Below are 21,467 nucleotides of genomic sequence, written 5' to 3'. Positions count from 1 at the left end.
AGATATATCAGTTATCACTCTGATATGCATTTTAATTCCCTTTCTGGCTCAGACATTCCAGCCATCGCTCTGACGTGTCTCCCTCTTTTTATGCCCACCTGTCTCAGGTATACCTGTTATCGCGCTGATGGTCACTCTTATTGTCACAGTCTGCGGAGCCCTTGGTTTTGTGACTTTTTTAGTCGTTCAAAGGGGAAAACTACGAAGAACAATCAAGAACGATACCTGGTGGAGAATAAACTACAATGATATCGTTATAATCAAGGATAACAAGGTAATAGCAGGCTACCGCATTCCTTCCAAGTTCTGATGCACTATCAGGCCGATACAGAACGGTGCGCTTGGCTGAGCGCACCGTTTAGCCCCCGTTTGGCCGCGCGTTTTTGACGCGCTATTATTACCCCTTATAGAGTAAGGGATAATAATAGCGCGTGGAAAACTCGTGGCCAACCCCCCCGAAACAAATAGCACTCAACACATGCAAATGCATGTTGATGAGTCTATTAGTTAGTCACCTGCAATACAGAAAGCTGCACATTTTACTCTCAGAAATTAATGCCTGCCAAAGGCAGGAGTTAATTTCAGATAGCACCGGGCAAGTGTACAGAAAAGCAGAAAAAATCTGCTTTTCTCTTCACCCTTCGACTTAATATCGTAGCGATATTAAGTCGGAGGCCCCAAAAATTAAAAAAAAAAAAAAAAATCTGCCCGCGGCCCGGAAAACGGACGCTCAACTTTGCCGGCGTCCATTTTCCAAACCCGTGGCTGTCAGCGGGTTCGACAACCGACGCCGGTAAAACTAAGCGTCGGCTGTCAGACCCGCTGACAGCCGCCACTTCCGCCAATAAGGAGGCGCTAGGGATGTGCTAGTGTCTCTTGCGCCTCCTTATTAGCGCGGGCGCTAATGTAAATAAATAATTGCGGGCCCAGGAGAGGTGCCTGGGCGTGCGTCGGGAGAGCGGGCGCTCGCCTCAGAGCGCCCTCTCTCCCGCGGACTTTATTGAATGGTCCTGTTTATTGGGTGACCAGGAGATCTAGTAGGCCATATTGGGTGGGGGAAAAAACAGTTGGATTATTTTTTTATAGTAACTTAAACCTTGGGGAACGATGTCTCTTTAATTATTTTTTTTTAAAAAACACCCATTGCAGAATTTTTATGCAATGCACAGTGTTAAGAGCTGCATCTTGCAGTGGAGTGAGAAAAGGCAGACGTGTCAGCGAGGCTTCCCCCATACGGGTGCTTCTGTATATAATAAAGTGAATGAGGACGCCTCATTATGGTGGGGCGTGCACCATCTGCCGGTGTAAAAGGGGAGACAACCTTCCGCATTTGTTGGGTGGCCAGGAAACTCCCTCTCTCTCCACAGCTGGATTCGCCTCAGAGAGAGGGATTGAGGAGAGATGTTCAGTGCATTCAGAAAGTATTCAGACCCCCTTCACTTTTTTCCACATTTTGTTACATTACAGCCTTATTCTAAAAATGGATAATAGGCATTATTCCCTCCTAACACAATATCCCACGATGACAAAGCAAAATCAGGTTTGTAGAAAGTTTTACAAATTAATTAAAAAAACAAAACCAAACTGAAATATCCTATTTACAGTAAGTATTCAGACCAGGTACTTTGCTGAGGCACCTTTGGCAGCGATTGCAGCCTCAGGTCTTCTTGGATACGACGCTACAATCTTGGCAGGCCTGGATTTGGGGATTTTCTCCCCTTAATTTTAAAAGCCCGGCGCACGCGTTAATCAGGGGATGCATGAATAAGTCGGGCTCGCCGAGCGGATTTCAAAAGCCGCCTGGATACGCGCGTTATTTCCCGCAGGGCACACATCTCCAAAGTTTTCAGAAAGGGGCGGGGCATGGACATTTCAGGGCGTGAACCAGAGATGTCCTGTAAATAACTACGCGCCTGGGTGCGCACCCGGAACCCCTGCTGCGTAAGTTTACTTCTTCTGTGGAGGAGGTGTAAGTTATAAAATAAATTAAACTAGGCAGACATGTGGGGTTTTAAGGGTCAGGGCTACCTAGGGGGAGTGAAGGTTATTAAACTAGGGGTGGGGTTGGAGGCCCTCTCTCTTAACTGGGCGAACCGGGGGGGGGGTGAACTGTTAAAACTGGGAATGGCGTTGGTGCACACCCCTTTTAAAATCCCCCAACTTACGTGATAGAAGTGGGATTTGCGCACACATGCACAGGCCCACTTAAAATTTGGTGTACACGTGCATGCCATCAGACTATTTTATAACATGCGCACATATGTGTGAGTATGTTATAAAATGGCCGTGTCCCTTGGCGCGGGCTCAGGTATGCATGCAAATGTGCGTCCTCGCACGGGTTTGAAAGTTACAGTCCCTCTTCTCGGCAGATCCTCTCAAGCTCTGTCAGGTTGGATGGGGAGCGTCGATGCACAGCTATGTTCAGGTCTCTCCAGAGATGTTTGATCGGGTTCAAGTCCGGGCTCTGGCTGGGCCACTCAAGGACATTCACAGACTTGTGCCGAAGCCACTCCTGCGTTATCTTGGCTGTGTGCTTAGGGTCATTGTCCTATTGGAAGGTGAATCATCGGCCCAGACTGAAGTCCCGAGCGCTCTGGAGCAGGTTTTCATCAGGGATCTCTCTGATCTTTACTCCGTTCATCTTTCCCTTCATCCTGACTGGCTTCCCAGTTCCTGCAGCTGAAATACATCCCTGAAACACGATGCTGTCAGCACCATGCTTCACCGTAGGGATGGTGCTTGCTGGGTAATGGGTTCTGCCTGGTTTCCTTGAGACATCGATTGGTGTTCGGGCCAAAGGTTTCAGTCTTGGTTTCATCAGACCAGAGAATCTTCTCTCTCAAGCTTTGAGAGTCCTTTAAGTGCCTTTTGGCAAACCTCAAGCGGGCTGTCATTTGCCTTTTTCTGAGGAGTGGCTTCCGTCTGGCCACTCTGTTATAAAGCCCTGATTGATAGAGGGCTGCAGAGATGGTTGTCCTTCTGGAAGGTTCTCCCATCTCCACAGCAGAGCTCTGGTGCTCTATCAGAGGGACCATCGGGTTCTTGGTCACCTTCCTCACCAAGGCCCTTCTCCCCTGATTGTTCAGTTTGGGTGGGCGGCCAGCTCTAGGAAGAGTCCTGGTGGTTCCGAACTTTTTCAGTTTAAGAATGATGGAGGACGCTATATTCTTCGGGACCTTCAATGCTGCAGCAATTTCTTTGCACCTTTCCCCAGATCTGTGCCTCGACACAATCCTGCCCCGGAGGTCTGCAGACAATTCCTTCGATTTCATGGCTTTGAGTTTGCTCTGAAATGCACTATAAGCTGTTTATAGACAGGGGTGTGCGTTTCCAAATCCTGTCCAATCAATTGAACTTACCAAAGGCAGACTTCAGTCAAGTTGGAGAAACATCAAGGATGATCACTGGAAACAGGATGCACCTGAACTCAACTTTCAGTGTCATAGCAAAGGGTCTGAATACTTATGTAAATGTGATATTTCAGTTTTTGGTTTTTTAATTAATTTGCAAAAATTTCTACAAACCTGAATTCGCTTTGTCATTATGGGGTGTGTAGACTGAGGAGAGAAAAAAAATACATATTATCCATTTTAGAATAAGGCTGTAATGTAAGAAAATGTGGAAAAAGCGAAGGGGTCTGAATATTTTCTGCATGCACTGTATGTACCACAAGGTACATGGATTTTTCAGGGTTCTTCAAAGATAAAATTTAGCTGCAGTCTCTGCACTAAGAGACAGGAGTGCAACTGCACAATCAGCCCCAAGCAGTCATGCTATACCGCAGGTCCCCTGCACAATAACGCTCTAATGACATGGAGCAGCAAAAAATCCATTTACTCAGCACACGTAAATCAAGAGCGACGGGTTTCCATACGAGTCGCTTGGAATGCTCTGCTTGGACAGAACATTCTGTGCGTACGGCTCTATAAGGTTCTCTCCGCTTAAGGAGCTCTGTGTGCAGTCTCAGAGGGTGCTGTGCCCCGCTGTCCACCATATGCAGCTGCTTCCTGCCTTCTGGAGTCTGGCCCTTGGGGCAGGGGAAGCTGAGGATAGTAGTTGTTCATCCTGTAGCTTGCATCCCTCACCTCCCTGCTTATGCAAACAAATAAAAAAGTATTAAGATCCCTTCTTAAAGGTTCTGAGTACTGAGCCTCTGGTTCCAGCTGCAGCTCTTCTTCTGCCGGGTACTTAACTGAGCATCACAGGATACAAATTTAAATTATTCTACATTCTAGCTCAACCCAATCTCATTCAAAAGGGCAGAAGCTTTGCAATGGCTCAGTACATTCCACATCTCATATTTACAAGGTCTTGCATGAGGGAAATACCAGAAAGCATTGTCAAAGGAGTGACATAAAAGATTCACATAATAATATGACAGCAGCCTCTGTATTTGTGCAATATCGGACAGCAAAAGGGAAAAAGGATGCAGTACAGATCGCCAGAACTAAAACTTTACTGAAGAAAAAAACACGGGATTATTTTTGTGTTGTTGTAACCTCTTCCCTCGCTCTCTGTCCAACACAACAGCTTTTTTCCAAGGGGCTCGGCTTTGGGTGTCCATTGTGGTCTCTCCACCCTCCGTGCTCCCACGCGATTCCAAGTGAAACTACGGGATTCGTTCGCTTTGAGCCCAACTCTCCCGTTTATTTACTCGCACATGAATAACACAGAAAATGCAAGGGCCAGCTTGCACTCAATAAATTTCCCAAACTACCTTCACATTAGCACACGTTAATACTGTCTGATGCAATTGCACCATGCCACATCAGGCAATGCTGCTCATACTTTTGAGAATTCACCATCTTAGGAACTAGCGTTACCCCCAGTGCCTCCAAAGGAGTGGATCAGATAACAATGGCGCAAGCTCAGTTACAAAGCGGCACAAAACATTGAACATTCCTGAAGAGGTCGCTTTAGTAAGCAAGGGTCACTCAGTGATATCTTTCATCATGGGCAGAGAAATCCTGGCCATCTGGTCACCCTCTCAGCTGCTGGGCCGCGGAAAATGTGAGGTGCAGCTGCAGCCTGGCAGAGTCCCGGACACACAGGGTTGCAGCCCAGCGAAGGATTAAAAGTGAGGGCAGGTGGACAGGGAAGAGGGGGGAGGAAGCAAGCAAGAAACTGATGAGAACAGGAAGAAAGAGGCTAGGAGAAAGGCAGGAAGAGGAAATGGCTGCTAGAAAGGAAGTACAGAGCTGCCTAAAAAAAAAAATCCCCATAAAAACAAAAATAGTAAAGAAAAACTCCTAAATGCAAAATCTTATCTTCCATTCACTGCCCCCCCCAAAAAAAACCAAAAGAGAGAAAACTGAGCAAATCATAGGGAGGGCAATTTTCCACAGTGTGCATAACTGAGCATAAGAAGGGGCGAGCCTAAAGTTACGCCTGTATTTTATAAACTGTGCAGCAGGACCCGTGCAGGTCATAAAATACCCCATATAAGCACCCCAAAAATTATGTGCGCACGTTTCAATACACATACACACATTTTTTTAAAGCAGAGATCTGCATAGTTTCTATACCTGTTTTGTAAAAGGACATGCCCATATTACACGCACCAAGTAATTAAAACATGTGCACGTAATAACCCTGAGTTTTATGCACAAAGGCAGGAAGTTTGTAATGTTGGCTGACAGATACCCCACACCTCGCGTATGAAAATACTTTGTTGTTCCTGCACTTCCAAGCACCAGTTCGCCAGACCCTCCACCAGTTCACCCACACTCTCCACTAGTTGCTGCAGACCCTCCACCCAAAAACAGTAGGCAAAAGAGAAAGTTGGAGGAGGTGAACTTAGAAGATGTAGTAGGCCAGATTGACAAACTAAAGAGTAGCAAATCACCTGGACCGGATGGTATGCATCCTAGGGTACTAAAGGAACTAAAAAATGAAATTTCTGACCTATTAGTTAAAATTTGTAACCTATCATTAAAATCATCCATTGTACCTGAAGACTAGAGGGTGGCCAATGTAACCCAATATTTAAAAAGGGCTCCAGGAGTGATCTGGGTAACTATAGACCAGTGAGCCTGACTTCAGTGCCGGGAAAAATAGTGGAAACTATTCTTACGATCAAAATCGTAGAGCATATATTTATTTATTTGTTTGTTTATTTATGTATTTAATGTGTTTTGTATACCGTCATTCGGTTTCACCTTCAGAACGGTTTAGCATTATGAAACAAGAACAGTTAAACATCATCCTAGCAAATTGTTGTGCAGTAGGGTTGTGGTTTTTGGGATTTGAGCGTTAGTTGATTACATATAAAATTGTTGATACATATAAAAAAATTCTGATATACAGCAAGCGTTTTTACATATACATTATTTTTATAAATATGAGTGGGGTTAATAGGTAAGGAAGAAAGGAATGTGTCTAGGTTGTCTGAGTTATCCAGTTGGGTCAGTAAAAGCAGGAGTTTACAAGTTCAAGGTATACTTAGGAGGGTGAAGTGTATATTATGTGAGGTCAATTGCATATTATCTTAGGTATTCAAATGGTAAGAGTTATTTAGTTGATCGAGGGATGTAGCATTCTTCATAGTGTTGGGTTGCGTGGGTCCTTGGTAGACTGGTTGATTGAGAGAATTTGAGCAGGCTCTGGTGAACAACCAGGTTTTCAATTCTTTTTTGAAAGTTTTAATGTTTGGTTGAGTTCTTATTTCAGTTGGTATTGAGTTCCATAGTGTGGGGCTGGCGATGTATATGGCTCTCTCACGGGTTGTATTCAGTTGTGTGGTTCTGGCGTGGGGTATTTTGAGGAGGCCTTTATTCGCTGAACGTAGGTTCCGTTTTGGATTGTGGGTTACGATGGATTTGCTTAGCCAATTAATTTGTTGTCCTATGATTATTTTATGCAGGATTGTAAGTACTTTGTATTCTATTTGGTATATAGTGTTACAGAAGGGGAGCGCTAGGAGAGCGATCCCATCTTGAGGGAATTGTGTGCCCTTGGGTTTCGGCACGACCCCAGAGATCTCCAAGGCAGCACCGAGGGTTAGCGAGGCATGTCTCAGCATGGGTGGAGACAGACGGTCTGACCCTCTGCCGGACCTGCATGCTTCTGGAGCTAACACAAGGTGTTGGTTATTGAACAATCCTCCGACCGTTCCCAGCCCTTTCGGACCTGCCACAAGGAATGACAAGAAGCAGCAGGCCGGACTACGGGCGAGGGCAGACGAAGGCTCTGAAACATAGAGACTCTAAAGTAGACGAGGAACTTGAAGGTACAGACGAAGACTCACTTGGGTGCGCAGACAAAGACTCATGCAAGGACTTTGGACGAAGGTTCAGAAGCAAGGTACTGCAGGCAAGGTATTCAGGAGCAAGATCAAGTACTGGGTTGAGACTACGATGCAGCACGCCCTACACAGCCACTACCCATGGGCTAGTCATGGACTATGCTTGAGTGCGAAGCAGGCTCTAGACGAGTTGTGGAATAGATGAACTGGAACATGGCGAAGATTCAGTAGAAGCCTGTACCAAGGCGCGCCCTACACAGCCCATCTTAGGCTGGTCACGGAACACGCTGGAATGGCACAGGTTCAGAGTCTTTGGCATGGACGGACGCAATGCAAGGAACTCCGAAGACCGGGACGGAAGCAAGCAAGGATTCAAAGACAACTCAGGACTGAAGCAGAAGCCTTCTGGAGGCTTGTACTTGCGCAGGTGAAGATGGCCTTGTACCATGTGCGCCCTACACAGCCACTACCCATGGGCTGGTCACGGAACACAACATGCACGCCAGGAAAGGAGGTGACGAGGAACTTGAGGTACAGGACATCAGGAACAGGCGAGGAACATCAAGACGAGACATGGAGCTCCAACGAAGAACGAAGGCCTGACGGCGCGCTGGAAGGCGAGACATCCAGGAGCAAGTAACTCCAATGCAAGGCAAAGCAGAACTGAAAGAGAAGTCCTTTTATAATGCACGAAGCAGGCAACTCCCTGGGAGGAGTTTAGATGGGCCACACCTGGCTGGCCCTATAACTAGAGAGAAGAGCTGCAGGCCGGCCCCTTAGGAAGAAGGGGCGAGGCACAAACCAGAGAGTCCAGGAGGAAGCAAAGCAGGCCTCAGGCAGGCCCAGATGGCAATGGTGGCCTCCCAGGCCATGGAGCAAAACCGGGATAGACTGTCCAGGCAAGGCCCCGGCTTTGGTGTGGCCTCCAGAGAAAAGGTGAGAGGCCTCCTGTGGCACAGCTACAGGAGGAATCGTAACATATAGAAAGACATGGTTTAATGGAACACAGTCAACATGGATTTACCCAATATTTTTAAGGTGTTAATAAACATGTGGATCAAGGTGAACCGGTAGATTTAGTATATTTGGATTTTCAGAAGGCGTTTCACAAAGTCCCTCATGAGAGGCTTCTAAGAAAACTAAAAAGTCATGGGATAGGAAGCGATGTCCTTTCGTGGATTACAAACTGGTTAAAAGACAGGAAACAGAGAGTAGGATTAAATGGTCAATTTTCTCAGTGGAAAAGGGTAAACAGTGGAGTGCCTCAGGGATCAGTACTTGGACCGGTGCTTTTCAATATATTTATAAATGATCTGGAAAGGAATACGACGAGTGAGGTTATCAAATTTGCGGATGATACAAAATTATTCAGATTAGTTAAATCACAAGCGGATTGTGATACATTACAGGAGGACCATGCAAGACTGGAAGATTGGGCATCCAAATGGCAGATGAAATTTAATGTGGACAAGCGCAAGGTGTTGCATATAGGGAAAAATAACCCTTGCTGTAGGTACACGATGTTAGGTTCCATATTAGGAGCTACCACCCAGGAAAAAGATCTAGGCATCATAGTGGATAATACTTTGAAATCATCAGCTCAGTGTGCTGCAGCAGTCAAAAAAGCAAATGTTAGGAATAATTAGGAAAGCAATGGTTAATAAAATGGAAAATGTCATAATGCCTCTGTATCGCTCCATGGTGAGACCACACCTTGAAGATAGTGTACAATTCTGGTCACCGCATCTCAAAAAATATATAGTTGCGATGGAGAAGGTACAGAGAAGGGCAACCAAAATAATAAAGGGGATGGAACAACTCCCCTATGAGGAAAGGCTGAAGAGGTTAGGGCTGTTCAGCTTGGAGAAGAGACGGCTGAGGGGGGATATGATAGAGGTCTTTAAGATCATGAGAGGTCTTGAACGAGTAGATGTGAATCGGTTATTTACTCTTTCAGATAATAGACTAGGGGACACTCCATGAAGTTAGCAAGTAGCACATTTAAGACTAATCAGAGAAAATTCTTTTTCACTCAATGCACAATTAAGCTCTGGAATTTGTTGCCAGAGGATGTGGTTAGTGCAATTAGTGTAGCTGGGTTCAAAAAAGGTTTGGATAAGTTCTTGGAGGAGAAGTCCATTACCTGCTATTAAGTTGACTTAGAAAATAGCCACTGCTATTACTAGCAACGGTAACATGGAATAGTCTTAGTTTTTGGGTACTTGCCAGGTTCTTGTGGCCTGGTTTGGCCTCTGTTGGAAACAGGATGCTTGGTCTGACCCAGCATGGCAATTTCTTATGTTCTTATGTTCTTAAGTCTGATTTAATTTCTGCGACTTGATTATCAAATGTAAAAGCATGCGTGCATGTTTGATGACATACAGTATATGCATGCTGTGATTTATAAAAGAGACAAATGTACAGTCTGTATAATCATTAAGGCCTGGGTGAATCCTTAGTTAGTAAGAGTGCAGTACAGTGAATGGGGGAAGGTTGCAGCCCCTCCCTTTGAGGGGTCTGGAATGGCCGTCCCCCTTGGGAGCTTTTCTAAGCAGCCCCCTCCAGAGACTCATGAGGCAGTCCCTTATGGTTTGCTAGCAGTTAGGAGGTAGAGAGGAGTTTTTCAGGCCGAGTCGGAGGAGCCAGGCCCACCCTGCCTGAGGAGACTGACCAAGGTCAGGAGGGTTTTCCTTATCCAGTCCACTCCCTGGCTGGTTAGGATTTGGGAATATTTTTGGGATTTTTGCATTTTAAATGGTAGGAGCCTTGCGAGAGCCTGTACACCACCTGGGGAACCCTGTGTCTGGGGCTGTTCAGGTTAGGGAAGGACCTGCCTTACCAAACCCTCAGCGAGGATGGAGGGGGTGGTGACCCGCTGCAAGGAGGATCTCTAGTGTTAACGTCCTTTGCAGGGGAACAGAGCTTAATTTTTTGATCCAGGAGGAAGGTTTTGACCGCAGCTTCCATCCTGGTGAAGCAGGGAGAGCTGCCTGCTTCCAGGGGCTCCCTCCCATCAGGGATCTGAAAGAGAGTGAGAACTTACAGACTGTGGGAGAATCACGAGATTCAGAAGACCTGGTAACCGTGAGTAAATCCATTCTTACCATTGAGGATACCCTTCCGGCGTCTTCAACCCTGGGGAGAGAGAGAATTTGCCTCTCTGTGCCTCAGACAGTGTTAACATTTTTTTTCAGGTGCTAGAGGAGTTTTCCTGCCCACATAAAGATCCCCCTGTCCACCTGGGAGCTTGACCTTTCCCTGCCCTGGATATAAGTTACTCCTGCATAGAAAGGGGAAGGAGAGACTGTACTGCAAAAGGAATTCTGTGCTGCTGAAGATTAATTTGTTGTGCCGTATCTCATCAGTGTTTAAGCAGTAATGGCTTTATTTTGGGACGCTAACCAAGTGGCTCCCGAGTGTTAATTTTGACACCTACAGCGCGCAGCAAGGATAGGTAGCCCCTGTCCCCGGGATAATGAAAGGAAAGTCACCCCTAGCACTTGGGGTCCTGAAAGTTAACTCTCCCCCTCCCCCACCCACAAAAAGAATCCACACCCTGGGGAAAGAGATTGCAGGAGCAGTCAACCAGGGTTCCGGCCCCGAAGAGACAATAAATAAGTTTATGGCCCCCTCGGAGTGCAGCCTGCCTCCCGGGATGGAGTTATATATGCATACCTCTAAAGTTCACTCCGAAAATGTACGTGCATACTGCGGGCCTTCTGAAAATTCACGTACCATGCGCAGAGGCTGCTTATGCACGTATGTGCCGGTTTTACACACACCTCACGTAAGTCTTTGAAAAGAGCAGAAGAGACAAAATGTGAAAAAAACAGGTAAAGAAAAGCCAAACCGTACTGTACTGTATTAACAGGTTTTGATTACTATTATATTTATGAGTTCTTGTTTTCTATTTATGAATTGTATTTTATTGCAGTTTTATGAATGGTATTGGCAGTCATTTTGGGCACTTCTTTGAATCAGTGAGGCAAGGTAAAATTGCAAATAGAAATAAGGAACAAAATAATTATTTTCCTGGCTCCTAAATATTTTGGCTGGTGTCTGTTTTTCCACCCCTGCCTTTTAATGGATCAGAGTGAGAATAATCCAAAGACGTTGCAGAATGGGAACTTCTGAGCAGCCTGCGTCTGTTGAAGGAGCCTATAAATGTTTTGAAAGCTCACGTACAACATCCTTATATTATTCTTTCAGTGTCCCAATAAAAGGCAGCAGAACCTGCAGGAAAGCCTGTTTAAAATCACCATAATATTCTCAACCGTTAGGAAAGTTTGGGGATCGCTTCGTGACTTAAACCATGGCTCTGTTTACTATCACAAAGCATTCATTGTATCTTAAAAGGGCCACATTGATTTGTCACCAGCAAATACCCCCACATCCGGAGGAAAAGGAAGCTATGGGTCCAGTGCTGTCATTTCGAGCAATCAGAGTTGTGGCTTCAGAGACAAGCAGGGCAAGGACGTCTTTTATACCACCATGGGCCTTTACCAGGTACTGTGCCTCTCTTGATATACCCTAGTTCAGACTTTCGGACCCAGTGCCTGCCTTCTGCTATTAACGCTGTGTGTGCCTTCTGGTTTCCTTCCTGCGACTGGGGTGTTCTGAACAGGTGAACAATTTGCAAGCTACAGAAAAGCGTAAAAGCCAAAGCACCAATCAGGATGCACAGGTAGGAGACAGGGACCCTGAAAGGAGGCCTGAGCCAAAGCATAATGACCCTAATAGCAGCAGCAGAAGCAGCGTTCATTGCGTGCACTGCATTTGCCAGTGCGCAGAGATATATGCAACGATGCCATAGCTCACATTATGGTAATGCCCCTTTCCCAAGGGTGAAGTACAGGTTTCCCTGTAGTTACTTAAGGGAGCTATGATCCAGGGAATCAATGGAGGTGCAGACACAAGTGGCTTTTACCACTGAAGGAGGCCTTGGGGAAAGTATTTGCTTGCTCATTTTTAAACTGTTTGTTTCAGGGAAATCACGTTGCTATTAGATACTTCACCAATCAGACAGCTGCAAGAATTCAAAAGCCCTCAGTACTGCAAGAGCTTCGCATGGTAAGAGCGCTCTCATGACATAGCGAACCGTGGTACGGTAGCAGTGCACAGCCACAAGAGGGGTGCGGGCTTTCTTATCAAGCCTACCTCCTGTGCCGCCTGCTCCAGCCTCTGTGACACTGTCAAGGACAAATAACAATTGTGCTTGATTTTAACATTTATTAAACACTGTAAAGGTAATTGCTTGGGTTTCAGGCTTTGTATTGGAGTAGAGAGGAGAGGAAAATTGGTTCTTACCTGCTAATTTTCGTTCCTGTAGTACCTCGGAGCAGTCCAGACTCCTGGGTTTTGCCTCCCCACCAGCAGATGGAGACAGAGAAGTTTTGACCGACTCTGCCCTATACCATGAGGTGCCACCTACAGTCCGTCAATATTTTGTTGTATCAAAGCAGAACCTCTTAAAGTCAATTACTCTAATTAACCATAACAATGTGAACTCCATACTGGCTATGACCGGTGATAAAAAAAACCCGCTCACTAAACCCAAGTAGGAGCCGTTGAAAAGTTTGAAAAGCTTTGGAGAACTTGTCTGCAGAGAATATAAAGAAGTATTGAACGCGTGGACTATCTGTTGTCTTCATGCTGAAAAGAAGGGTGGGACTCTGGACTGATCTGTGGTACAACAGGAATGTGGTACAACTGGACTGATCTGTGGTACAACAGGAATGTGGTACAACAGGAATGAAAATTAGCAGGTAAGAACCAATTTTCCTTTCCCTGTACGTACCCGGATCAGTCCAGACTCCTGGGATGTACCAGAGTCCCGCTCATATCACATCTTCACCAAACCCCCCAGATCCTGGGGCCTGAACGTCCAATCGGTAATGCCTAGCAAAGGTGTGCAAAGACTTCCAAGTAGCAGTTCTACAAATTTCCTGCGGTGAAATTTGCTGACATTCTGCCCACGAGGCTGCCTGCGAACGCGTAGAATGCACTTTAAGACAGAACGGAAGCAGCCAACTGTGAAGCAAGTAGGCTGAACTAATAGCCTTCTTCAACTAGCAGGCGATCGTAGCCCTAGACGCCTTGTATCCTCTTTTGGGTCCTCTCCAAAGGTTAAAAAGATGATCCAACATACGGAAGCTATTGGTAATTTCCAAATAATATAACAGAACACGGCGTGCGTCCAGTTTTCTCAGATCCCTATCTTGGGGATACTACCCCAAATCAAATAAGCCTGATACTTCACTTTCAATGCATATACAGCATAGTTCTCTGATTCAACGGCAGGGGAGAAGAAAAACTGATACTTCACACATCCAGCAGAGCTCTCTGCTTCAACGGCAGGGGAGAAGAAAAGAGGGTTCGCACTCACAAAGCGGGGAGTAGCTGGCTTGTTACGGCGGTTACTACCCCAAACCAAATGGGCCTGATACTTCACTTTCGATGCACATCCAGCATGGCTCTCTGCTTCAACGGCATGGGAGAAGACTTATACGTCACGCATATCCAGCATAGCTCCCTGCTTCAACGGCAGGGGAGAAGAAAAACAACCAATAAGGGCTAATAACATAGTCTGGGTAAAACAAATAAGCATGGGTGCAGCTTGCTTATTGCGGCAGCTACTACCCCAAACTAATCAAGCTAGATATTTCACTTGGATGATATTTCACTTGGATGCAGCTCCATCACTGCTCTCTACATTAAAGGTGGGGATGGAAGGGAAATAGAACCAAGAGCTAAGAGAAACAGATAAGTATGAGAGAAAATATGTGTGAAGCTTGCTGGGCAGACTAGATGGGCCATTTGGTCTTCTTCTGCCGTCATTTCTATGTTTCTATGTTTCTATAAGAGCGGATCAAGACTGGAAAAGATGGGAGTTCTATCGACTGATTCAAGTGAAAGGCCTATACCACTTTTGGAAGAAAGGAAGGAACCGTTTGTAAAGAGACCCCCGTATCCATATTTCTTAGAAAGGGCTTCCTACAGGATAAAGCTTGGAGCTCAGACACCCAGCGAGCTGAAGAAATAGCCACGAGAAAAAACACCTTTAAGGTAAGATCCTTTAGTGTCGCCCGTTTTAAAGGTTCAAAAGGTGCTGCACATTAGAACTCAGAGGACCAAATTTAAACTCCACGATGGACATGGATTCCTGACTGGAGGACGCAGGTGTTTTGCCCTTCGGAGAAATCGCACCATGTCCAGATGCACAGCCAAGGATACACCTCGTATTTTACCATGAAAACAACCTGTACCCGCAAAGAGCTACACGAGAGGCCTTTAACTAGGTCGGCCTGCAGGAAAGATAATATATCGGGCACCAGAGCCCAAGTAGGATCCACCTTGTGGTCTACACACCAAGACTCAAAGACCCTCCACACTCTGACATAAGCTAAAGAAGTGGAGGTCTTCCTGGAACGCGACGACCGCATCCAAATAACCCTTGTTCTTCAGTCTATGCCTCTCAAAAGCCATGCCGCAAGACAAAAGCGATCCGCCTTTTCCAAACAAACGGGACCCTGACACAGAAGATTTGGAAGATCCCAAAACCTCAGGGGCCCTTCCACTGACAAGTTTACGAGATCTGCAAACCATGGACATCTCGGCCATTCCGGAGCTACTAGGATCACTTCGGATGGGTGAGCTTCGATGCGCCTCAGCACTTTGCCGATGAGAGGCCATGGCAGAAACACAGAAGGACGTGCCTTGGCCAAGCAAGGACCAACGCATCCACCCCTTCTGCCATTGGCTCCCTGCGCCAATTGAAGAAACGAGGGGCTTCGGCATTCCGGAAGGTCGCCATCAAATTGACACTCGGTCTGGACTACTTGCTGCAAATGAGATGGAATGTTTCCTCGAAGAGCTCTCACTCCCTGGGATCGAGACGGTGACGACTGAGAAAATCGGCTTTGATGTTGTCCACTCTTGCTATATGAGAGGCTTCGATGCTGGCTAGATGCTGCTCCACCCAGCTTATCAATTGTTGGGCCTCCATTGCTACCGGTCGACTCTTGGTTGCCCCTGGTGATTGATATAGGCCACTGCTGTCGCATTGTCTGATAGAACCCTGACAGACTTCCTCTGTAGAAGCGGGAGAAAGGCTTGTAGCACTAACTGCACTGCCCTGGTCTCCAGGCGATTGATTGACCACCGGGATTCCTCCAGAGACCATTGGCCCTGAACAGACTTTCCTTGGCACACCGCTCCCCAGTCGGAGAGACTGGCATCCGTGGTGACCACCGATCAAGTGGGAACCTCCAAACCGACCCCCCGGCGCAAGTTGTCCGAAAGGAGCCACCAATCGAGACTAGAACTTGCAGAGTCCGTAAGAGGCAGTGGAGGATGAAATTGCTTGGATACCGGGCTCCAGCGAAAGAGCGATGCTGACTGAAGAGGTCTCATATGAGCTCCAGTTCCAAAGTAGAAGCCATCGAGCCGAGGACTCGTAAATGGTCCCAAAATCTGGGGAGATTGTGAGATAGCAAGTCCTGAACTTGACCTTGCAGCTTGATGATCCGCTCCTCAGTGAGGAAAGCGCTGCCTAGACGCGTATCGAACAGGACTCCCAAGAACTCCAGTGACTGAGAGGGAACCAGTTGGCTCTTTGTCAAATTGACCACCCAACCCAGTGACTTCAGCAGATGAAGAATCTGGTCTACTGCTGTGCAGCAAAGCGACTCTGACTTCTCCCGAATCAGCCAATCGTCCAGATAGGGATGGACTAACAGGCCTTCCTTCCGAAGCTACGTTGCCACCACAACCATAACCTTGGTAAAAGTCTTTGGAGCCATGGCTAATCCGAATGGAAGAGCGCAGAACTCAAAATGGTGACCCAGAATGGAAAACCTGAAGAATTTCTGGTGAGCGCCTCGGATTCTGATATGCAAATACGCATCCGTGAGATCCAGCGACGCTAGATACTCCCCCTTGCGTACTGATGGAATGACCGACTGCAGGGTCTCCATGCGAAACCGGGGAACTCGAAAGCATCTGTTGACCCTCTTCAAATCGAGAATTGGCCGGTACATGCCTTCCTTTTTGGGCACCACGAAGTAGATGGAATAGCGGCCCCCTTCGGTGCTCTGCTGGCAGAACTGGAACAATGGCTCCGAGATCGAGAAGGCGTGTCAAGGTGTCCCCTACCGCACGACGTTTCTCCTTGTACGAACACGAGGAAATGAAAAAGCTGTCTCAAGGGCACCGAGAAAAATCTAAAGCATAGCCATGTTTTATAATGCTGAGGACCCACTTGTCCGACGTCAGTTTGGCCCATTCCTCTTAAAACAGAGACAACTTGCCTCTCACTACCAGAATGGAGGAAAGGACTGGCCTCGCCTCATTGTGCTGACTTAATTCCTCCTACGGCTTGGGATATCCCAGATCTGCCAACGAAAGGACTGGGACCAGGACTGTTGTCTGCCTACATTCTGTAGAGATGAAGAGCCCGCCGAACAGGAGGATCGAAATCTCCGATTTCCCCAGAAACGAGACTGAGACGAAGGAAAACTTCTCAGCTTAGGCTTATCCTCCAGAAGACGATGCACCTTGTTCTCTCCCAAGGATTGAATCATATCCTCTAAATCCTTCCCGAAGAGCAGCTTGCCCTTAAAAGGCAGAGAACCTAACTGGGCCTTAGAGGAGACATCAGCAGACCAGTTCCGCAACCAAAGCAGTCGACGAGCAGAAACCACTGAGACCATTGTCCGGGCAGAGATCAGTAACAGGTCATAAAGGGCATCCGCAGCTTCTAAGCACCCCGCCTGTACAACCTCCTCTTCTGACAATGACGTGTTATTCTGCAATAGCTGTACCCAGCGAAGACCTGCCCTTAAGGAGAAACTGCTGCACATAGCAGCCTGACTCCGAGGATGGATACCTCGAAAATCTTTTTGAGCTGGACTTCTAGCTTACGATCCTGGAGATCCTTGAGGGCTGTTGCCCCCATCACTAGAATGGTGGTCTTTTTAGTAACAGCGGACACAGCCGCATCCACCTTAGGAACTCGGAGGAGGTCCAGGGCTTCTTCTGGTAGGGGGTAAAGCTTATCCATCGCCTTGCTTACTTTGAGACCCAAATCCGGAGTGTCCCACTCCCGAAACAACAAGTCAGTGACTGACAGATGAAAGGGAAAGGACCTGGTCGGACCTCAAAGCCCAACCATGACCAGATACAGGGACCCCATCCGAGAGTCCTCTGGAGGACTGTCAATACCCAATTCCTCCAGGATCGTGGGAATAAGGGTCCCAACTCGTCCCTCCAGAAGAGACAGCCCACCTTAGGATCATCTCAGTCCACCCCATGGGACCCTTTACTGGAAAAAGGATCCTGGGCAACATTGGGATCCGCCCCCAGTGGGGGCTTGCCCCTGAGATCCTGCTCCTCTGACTCTGAAACCTCAGAGGAGGAGTCTGCCCCTGGGCAAGACAAGGCAGTCCAAAGGGGGCGCTTAGCCTTCCGGCCCCCTGCTCCTTCTAGAGGTTTGGACCTCTTAGGGGTCCGGCCTCCATTACTGTCCAAATGGTGTCCAGCGTTACTCCCCGACTGCCTTTTTGCCGATCTCCCAGCCTTAAAAGCCTTATGCAGGAGCATGACAAATTCAGGTGAAAAAGAGGAGGAGCCTGAAGCTCCCTCGGGGCTCTCTTCTGTTGGCCTAGGTACATCATTCGACTAGGGTATGCTTCTTCATAAGACTGGACCATATCACATTGACTGTATAAATAAACGAGTTTTAGCTTGTTTGTGACTTTATTTCTGGCTTTCAGATGCGAGAACTGAAGCATGAAAATCTGGTGTCCTTCTTTGGTGTTTGTACTGAACCTCCAAACATCTGCATTATTACTCAGTACTGCAAGAAGGGAAGTTTAAAGGTATGGAGCCGTCATAAGGACTCACTTATAGACACATTTCCTCCCTCTCCCCTGGATTGCTGGATGCACTGTAGAATGCATTTATTGTATTTATATTTATATTCCACTTTTTACAGCGCTTCAGAGTGGATTCCATTCAGGTACTGTAGGTATTTCCCTATCCCCAGAGGGCTTACAATCTAAGTTTGCATAATTTCGCTACTGTAGCCTATGTCCTAGTCAGCTCTTGAGCACAGGGGCACATGGGGAGGGTCACGGACCATATAAGGCTGTATGACCTCCTAGAATTCCTGCTCTGGGGGGGAAGGCTCTTTCACATACTCTTCTCACAAAGGTAAGCTCTTTTGGATGGGTGCTCTTCCTTGCTGGGCCCTCCCAATCTCTGTTGAGTCTGTAGGTTCTCTCAGTTCTTTTTTCTCCTCTTAGGTGAACTTCTGGCCGATTTGCTTGATCAGCCAAACACTCTGTGGATTTTCCCTGGCAGAGCATTCTCCCTTAGGACTCCTTGGTACATTCGTCATTGACATTGCCTGGGCCGGTGCTAGCTTTCTTGCTGTCCTGTGTGAACAATTACTGTGCTGCTGCCCCCCCCCCCCCCCCAGTTCTGTTTTTTTAATACCTAAATTGTATTTTTTTCCCACTAACCAACACGCAGTAAAAACACTCTGTCCCAGACTACCCTTCCCCTGCCAAAAAAAGCCCTCCGGTGATCTGAACTTTCAAAACTGACACTCCCTCCCCTTTCCCAAACCTATCTTACCCCATCCATGTGTCCAAAACGCCTAAATGGAGCAGGAGTGATCCCCAGGTGCTCTTGCCCTATCAGCTGAATTTTTAAAATGGCCCCAGATGGCCCTGTCGCCAGCACCATGAACTGCTATGGTGGTCAACCAGAAAACCCTGTGAAAATAGACACTTGGAACCCATAGGTTTGAGGCCTATTGTAAGGTGTTCTGGGTGTGTTTTTGGTCTTCAGAAAGCTCTGTTTAAACTGAAAGATAATGATATAGTAAACCTCCCATAACAAAATAGTACTAACTACCAGCATACAAACAGTAACAACCCTACCTATGAAAATGCAATACTGCAAATACTGCACCAGGCCCTAAAACACCAATTTGCCTCCTATTAGGAAAAGAGAACAAACGAAGCTGCTATAGATCTCTACACAGAAACTACATGCTAGCAGAATACCTCACTTCAGTCACCCATGCAGAACACAGACAGACCCTCACCAAATACAGAATAAAGAGACCATAAAGTATAAATAGAAACATGCAGACAAAACTGAACTGTAAACCACAATAAGTCAGACTCTGTAAACAGTGCAACTATGGAAAAACAGAAACACCACCATTCCTCAAAAACATCAAACAAGGAAATCAAGAAACATAAAACATTATAATAGTAAAATCATTCCAGTTAAAACAATATTTCTAAACAGCTGATGAATATAATAACATTCAATAATTAAGAACTCATATAAAATGTTAAAACTTTTCCAAACAGCAATAAAATATTTCAAAATAGATACATCAAAAACCCAATAATTAAAACCAAGGATGAAAATATCCCCCACACTCCATACCTGTGAACGTTTGATGAATTATTTATTTATTTAAATTATGTATGTTCCACCAGTCTCAGCGGGTTATAAATTACATACACAGTCAACGAAACATACAGAGAGCTTCTTATGACACAGTAAAAACAATACTCAATAAGTAGAACTCAGAAGTATAAGAATAATATCAATCCACCTATATATCAATATCTCACTCCAACAATGAAGATGTGTGAAACACTATGGGGGAGATTTAAAAAAAATACGCGAGTGCGTACTTCTGTTCGCGCACCCGGCACAAACAAGAGTATGCTGGATTTTAATAGATACGCGCATAGCCGCGCGTATCTTTTAAAATCCGGGGTCGGCGCGCGCAAGGGGGTGAACATTTGTGCGCCATGCACACGCCGAGCCCTGCGCGCGCTGCCCGTTCCCTCCGCCTCCCCCCACCTTCCCCTACCAGCCCACCCCCCAGCCCTATCTAAACCCCCCTACCTTTATTATAAAAGTTACGCCTGCCCTGGCCGGCTGCCGGCGTGCGATTCCCCGGCCCGGGAGCAGTTTCGGAGGCCTCGGCCCCGCCCCCGAAACGCCCCTGGGCTGGAACCACGCCCCCGGCCCCGCCCCAGATGACGCACCGTTGCGACACACCCCCAGACACGCCCCCGACATGCCCCCCCCACCCCCAGGAAAGCCCTGGGACTTACGCGCGTCCCGGGGCTTGCGCGCACCGCCAAGCCTATTCAACATAGACTCGGCGCGCGCAGGGGGAGCTCGGGACAGGTTTTCGGGGGGTACGCGCGTATCCCTTTGAAAATCTGCCCCTATATTATATCCTGGTATAGAATGACCATCATATAACACAGCTAGAAGCACGTCATACAGGGCTATCATAGTGCCCGACCTCGTGCTGAAGTTTTAATCAGTAGTCATTCTAAGAACACAGAGTACATGCTCTTCTCTTTAGAGTCTGTGATCATTGCTTTTGCATGGTTTCTTGAAATCATTTTTTTTTTTTTAAAGGAAATATATTTTTTATTGCAAATAAAATCTCAGTTTGCTTGTGCAGTCTATAATAAATAATATCCACTTATCTTTGTGGTTGTTGCACCGGGACAGCGAATATCTCTAATGCCCTAGGCTGCTGTATGAATAATGCCCGGCATTGCAAATGTTTCGGAAGTGAATACGTCTTCCTTCTTCAGGGGGGAGATAACTAAGCAACAGCAGAAATAGGAACAGCAGAGCCCGGTAATCTAAAACACAATGAAACGCTGTTGCGAAACACGTGTACGGACTGAAAAATCACACATCAGTGTGACAGAATGAGCTAGAAAAATGGTGTAAAAAAATTAAAACGAAAACGTAATCAGAAACCTCTACTCACTGTTGTGAACAACAAAATGCGATTCAAAAAAAGCAGCCGTATTGCTGTCAGGCAAAGCACTGCGAAGCTGCCAGGGAACATGGGGTCCAAAATCGTTAAATAAAAAACCAAAGCTCGATTGCCAACTCATAAAAAATCGTGTCAAAAAAAGACCAAAAAACATGCAAGTATAATGAATCGTCACCATGCATTTAACACGCTGCAACTTACTGAGAGTAAATGAATCTTTCAGTCTCAGAGATTGCTGAGAAGCCACTGGAAGGCAGGGGTGGAAGGGAAATAGAGCCAAAAAGTTACTAATAAGGGCCAAGAGAAACAGATAAGTATGAGAAAAAATAAGTGTGAAAGCTTGCTGGGCAGACTGGATAGGCCGTTTGGTCTTCTTCTGCCGTCATT

General features: G+C 46.6%; 1 protein-coding gene across 1 annotated transcript in view; it reads left to right on the top strand.

The window, feature by feature from the left end:
• Positions 1–21,467, top strand: part of LOC115096235 (guanylate cyclase 2G-like) — a 129,146-nt gene that overhangs the window by 72,073 nt on the left and 35,606 nt on the right. Inside the window, exons 8-12 of the mRNA XM_029610745.1 lie at positions 108–274; positions 11,600–11,749; positions 11,868–11,927; positions 12,230–12,313; positions 18,016–18,120. Coding sequence (XP_029466605.1) covers positions 108–274; positions 11,600–11,749; positions 11,868–11,927; positions 12,230–12,313; positions 18,016–18,120 — 566 coding nt within the window. The remainder of the gene's footprint in view (positions 1–107; positions 275–11,599; positions 11,750–11,867; positions 11,928–12,229; positions 12,314–18,015; positions 18,121–21,467) is intronic.

Source organism: Rhinatrema bivittatum, chromosome 7 (genome assembly GCF_901001135.1).
Source record: "Rhinatrema bivittatum chromosome 7, aRhiBiv1.1, whole genome shotgun sequence".
In the NCBI taxonomy this organism is placed as follows: domain Eukaryota; kingdom Metazoa; phylum Chordata; class Amphibia; order Gymnophiona; family Rhinatrematidae; genus Rhinatrema; species Rhinatrema bivittatum.
Note: the sequence above shows the minus strand (reverse complement) of the source record. Positions and strands in the feature narration are given on the sequence as shown.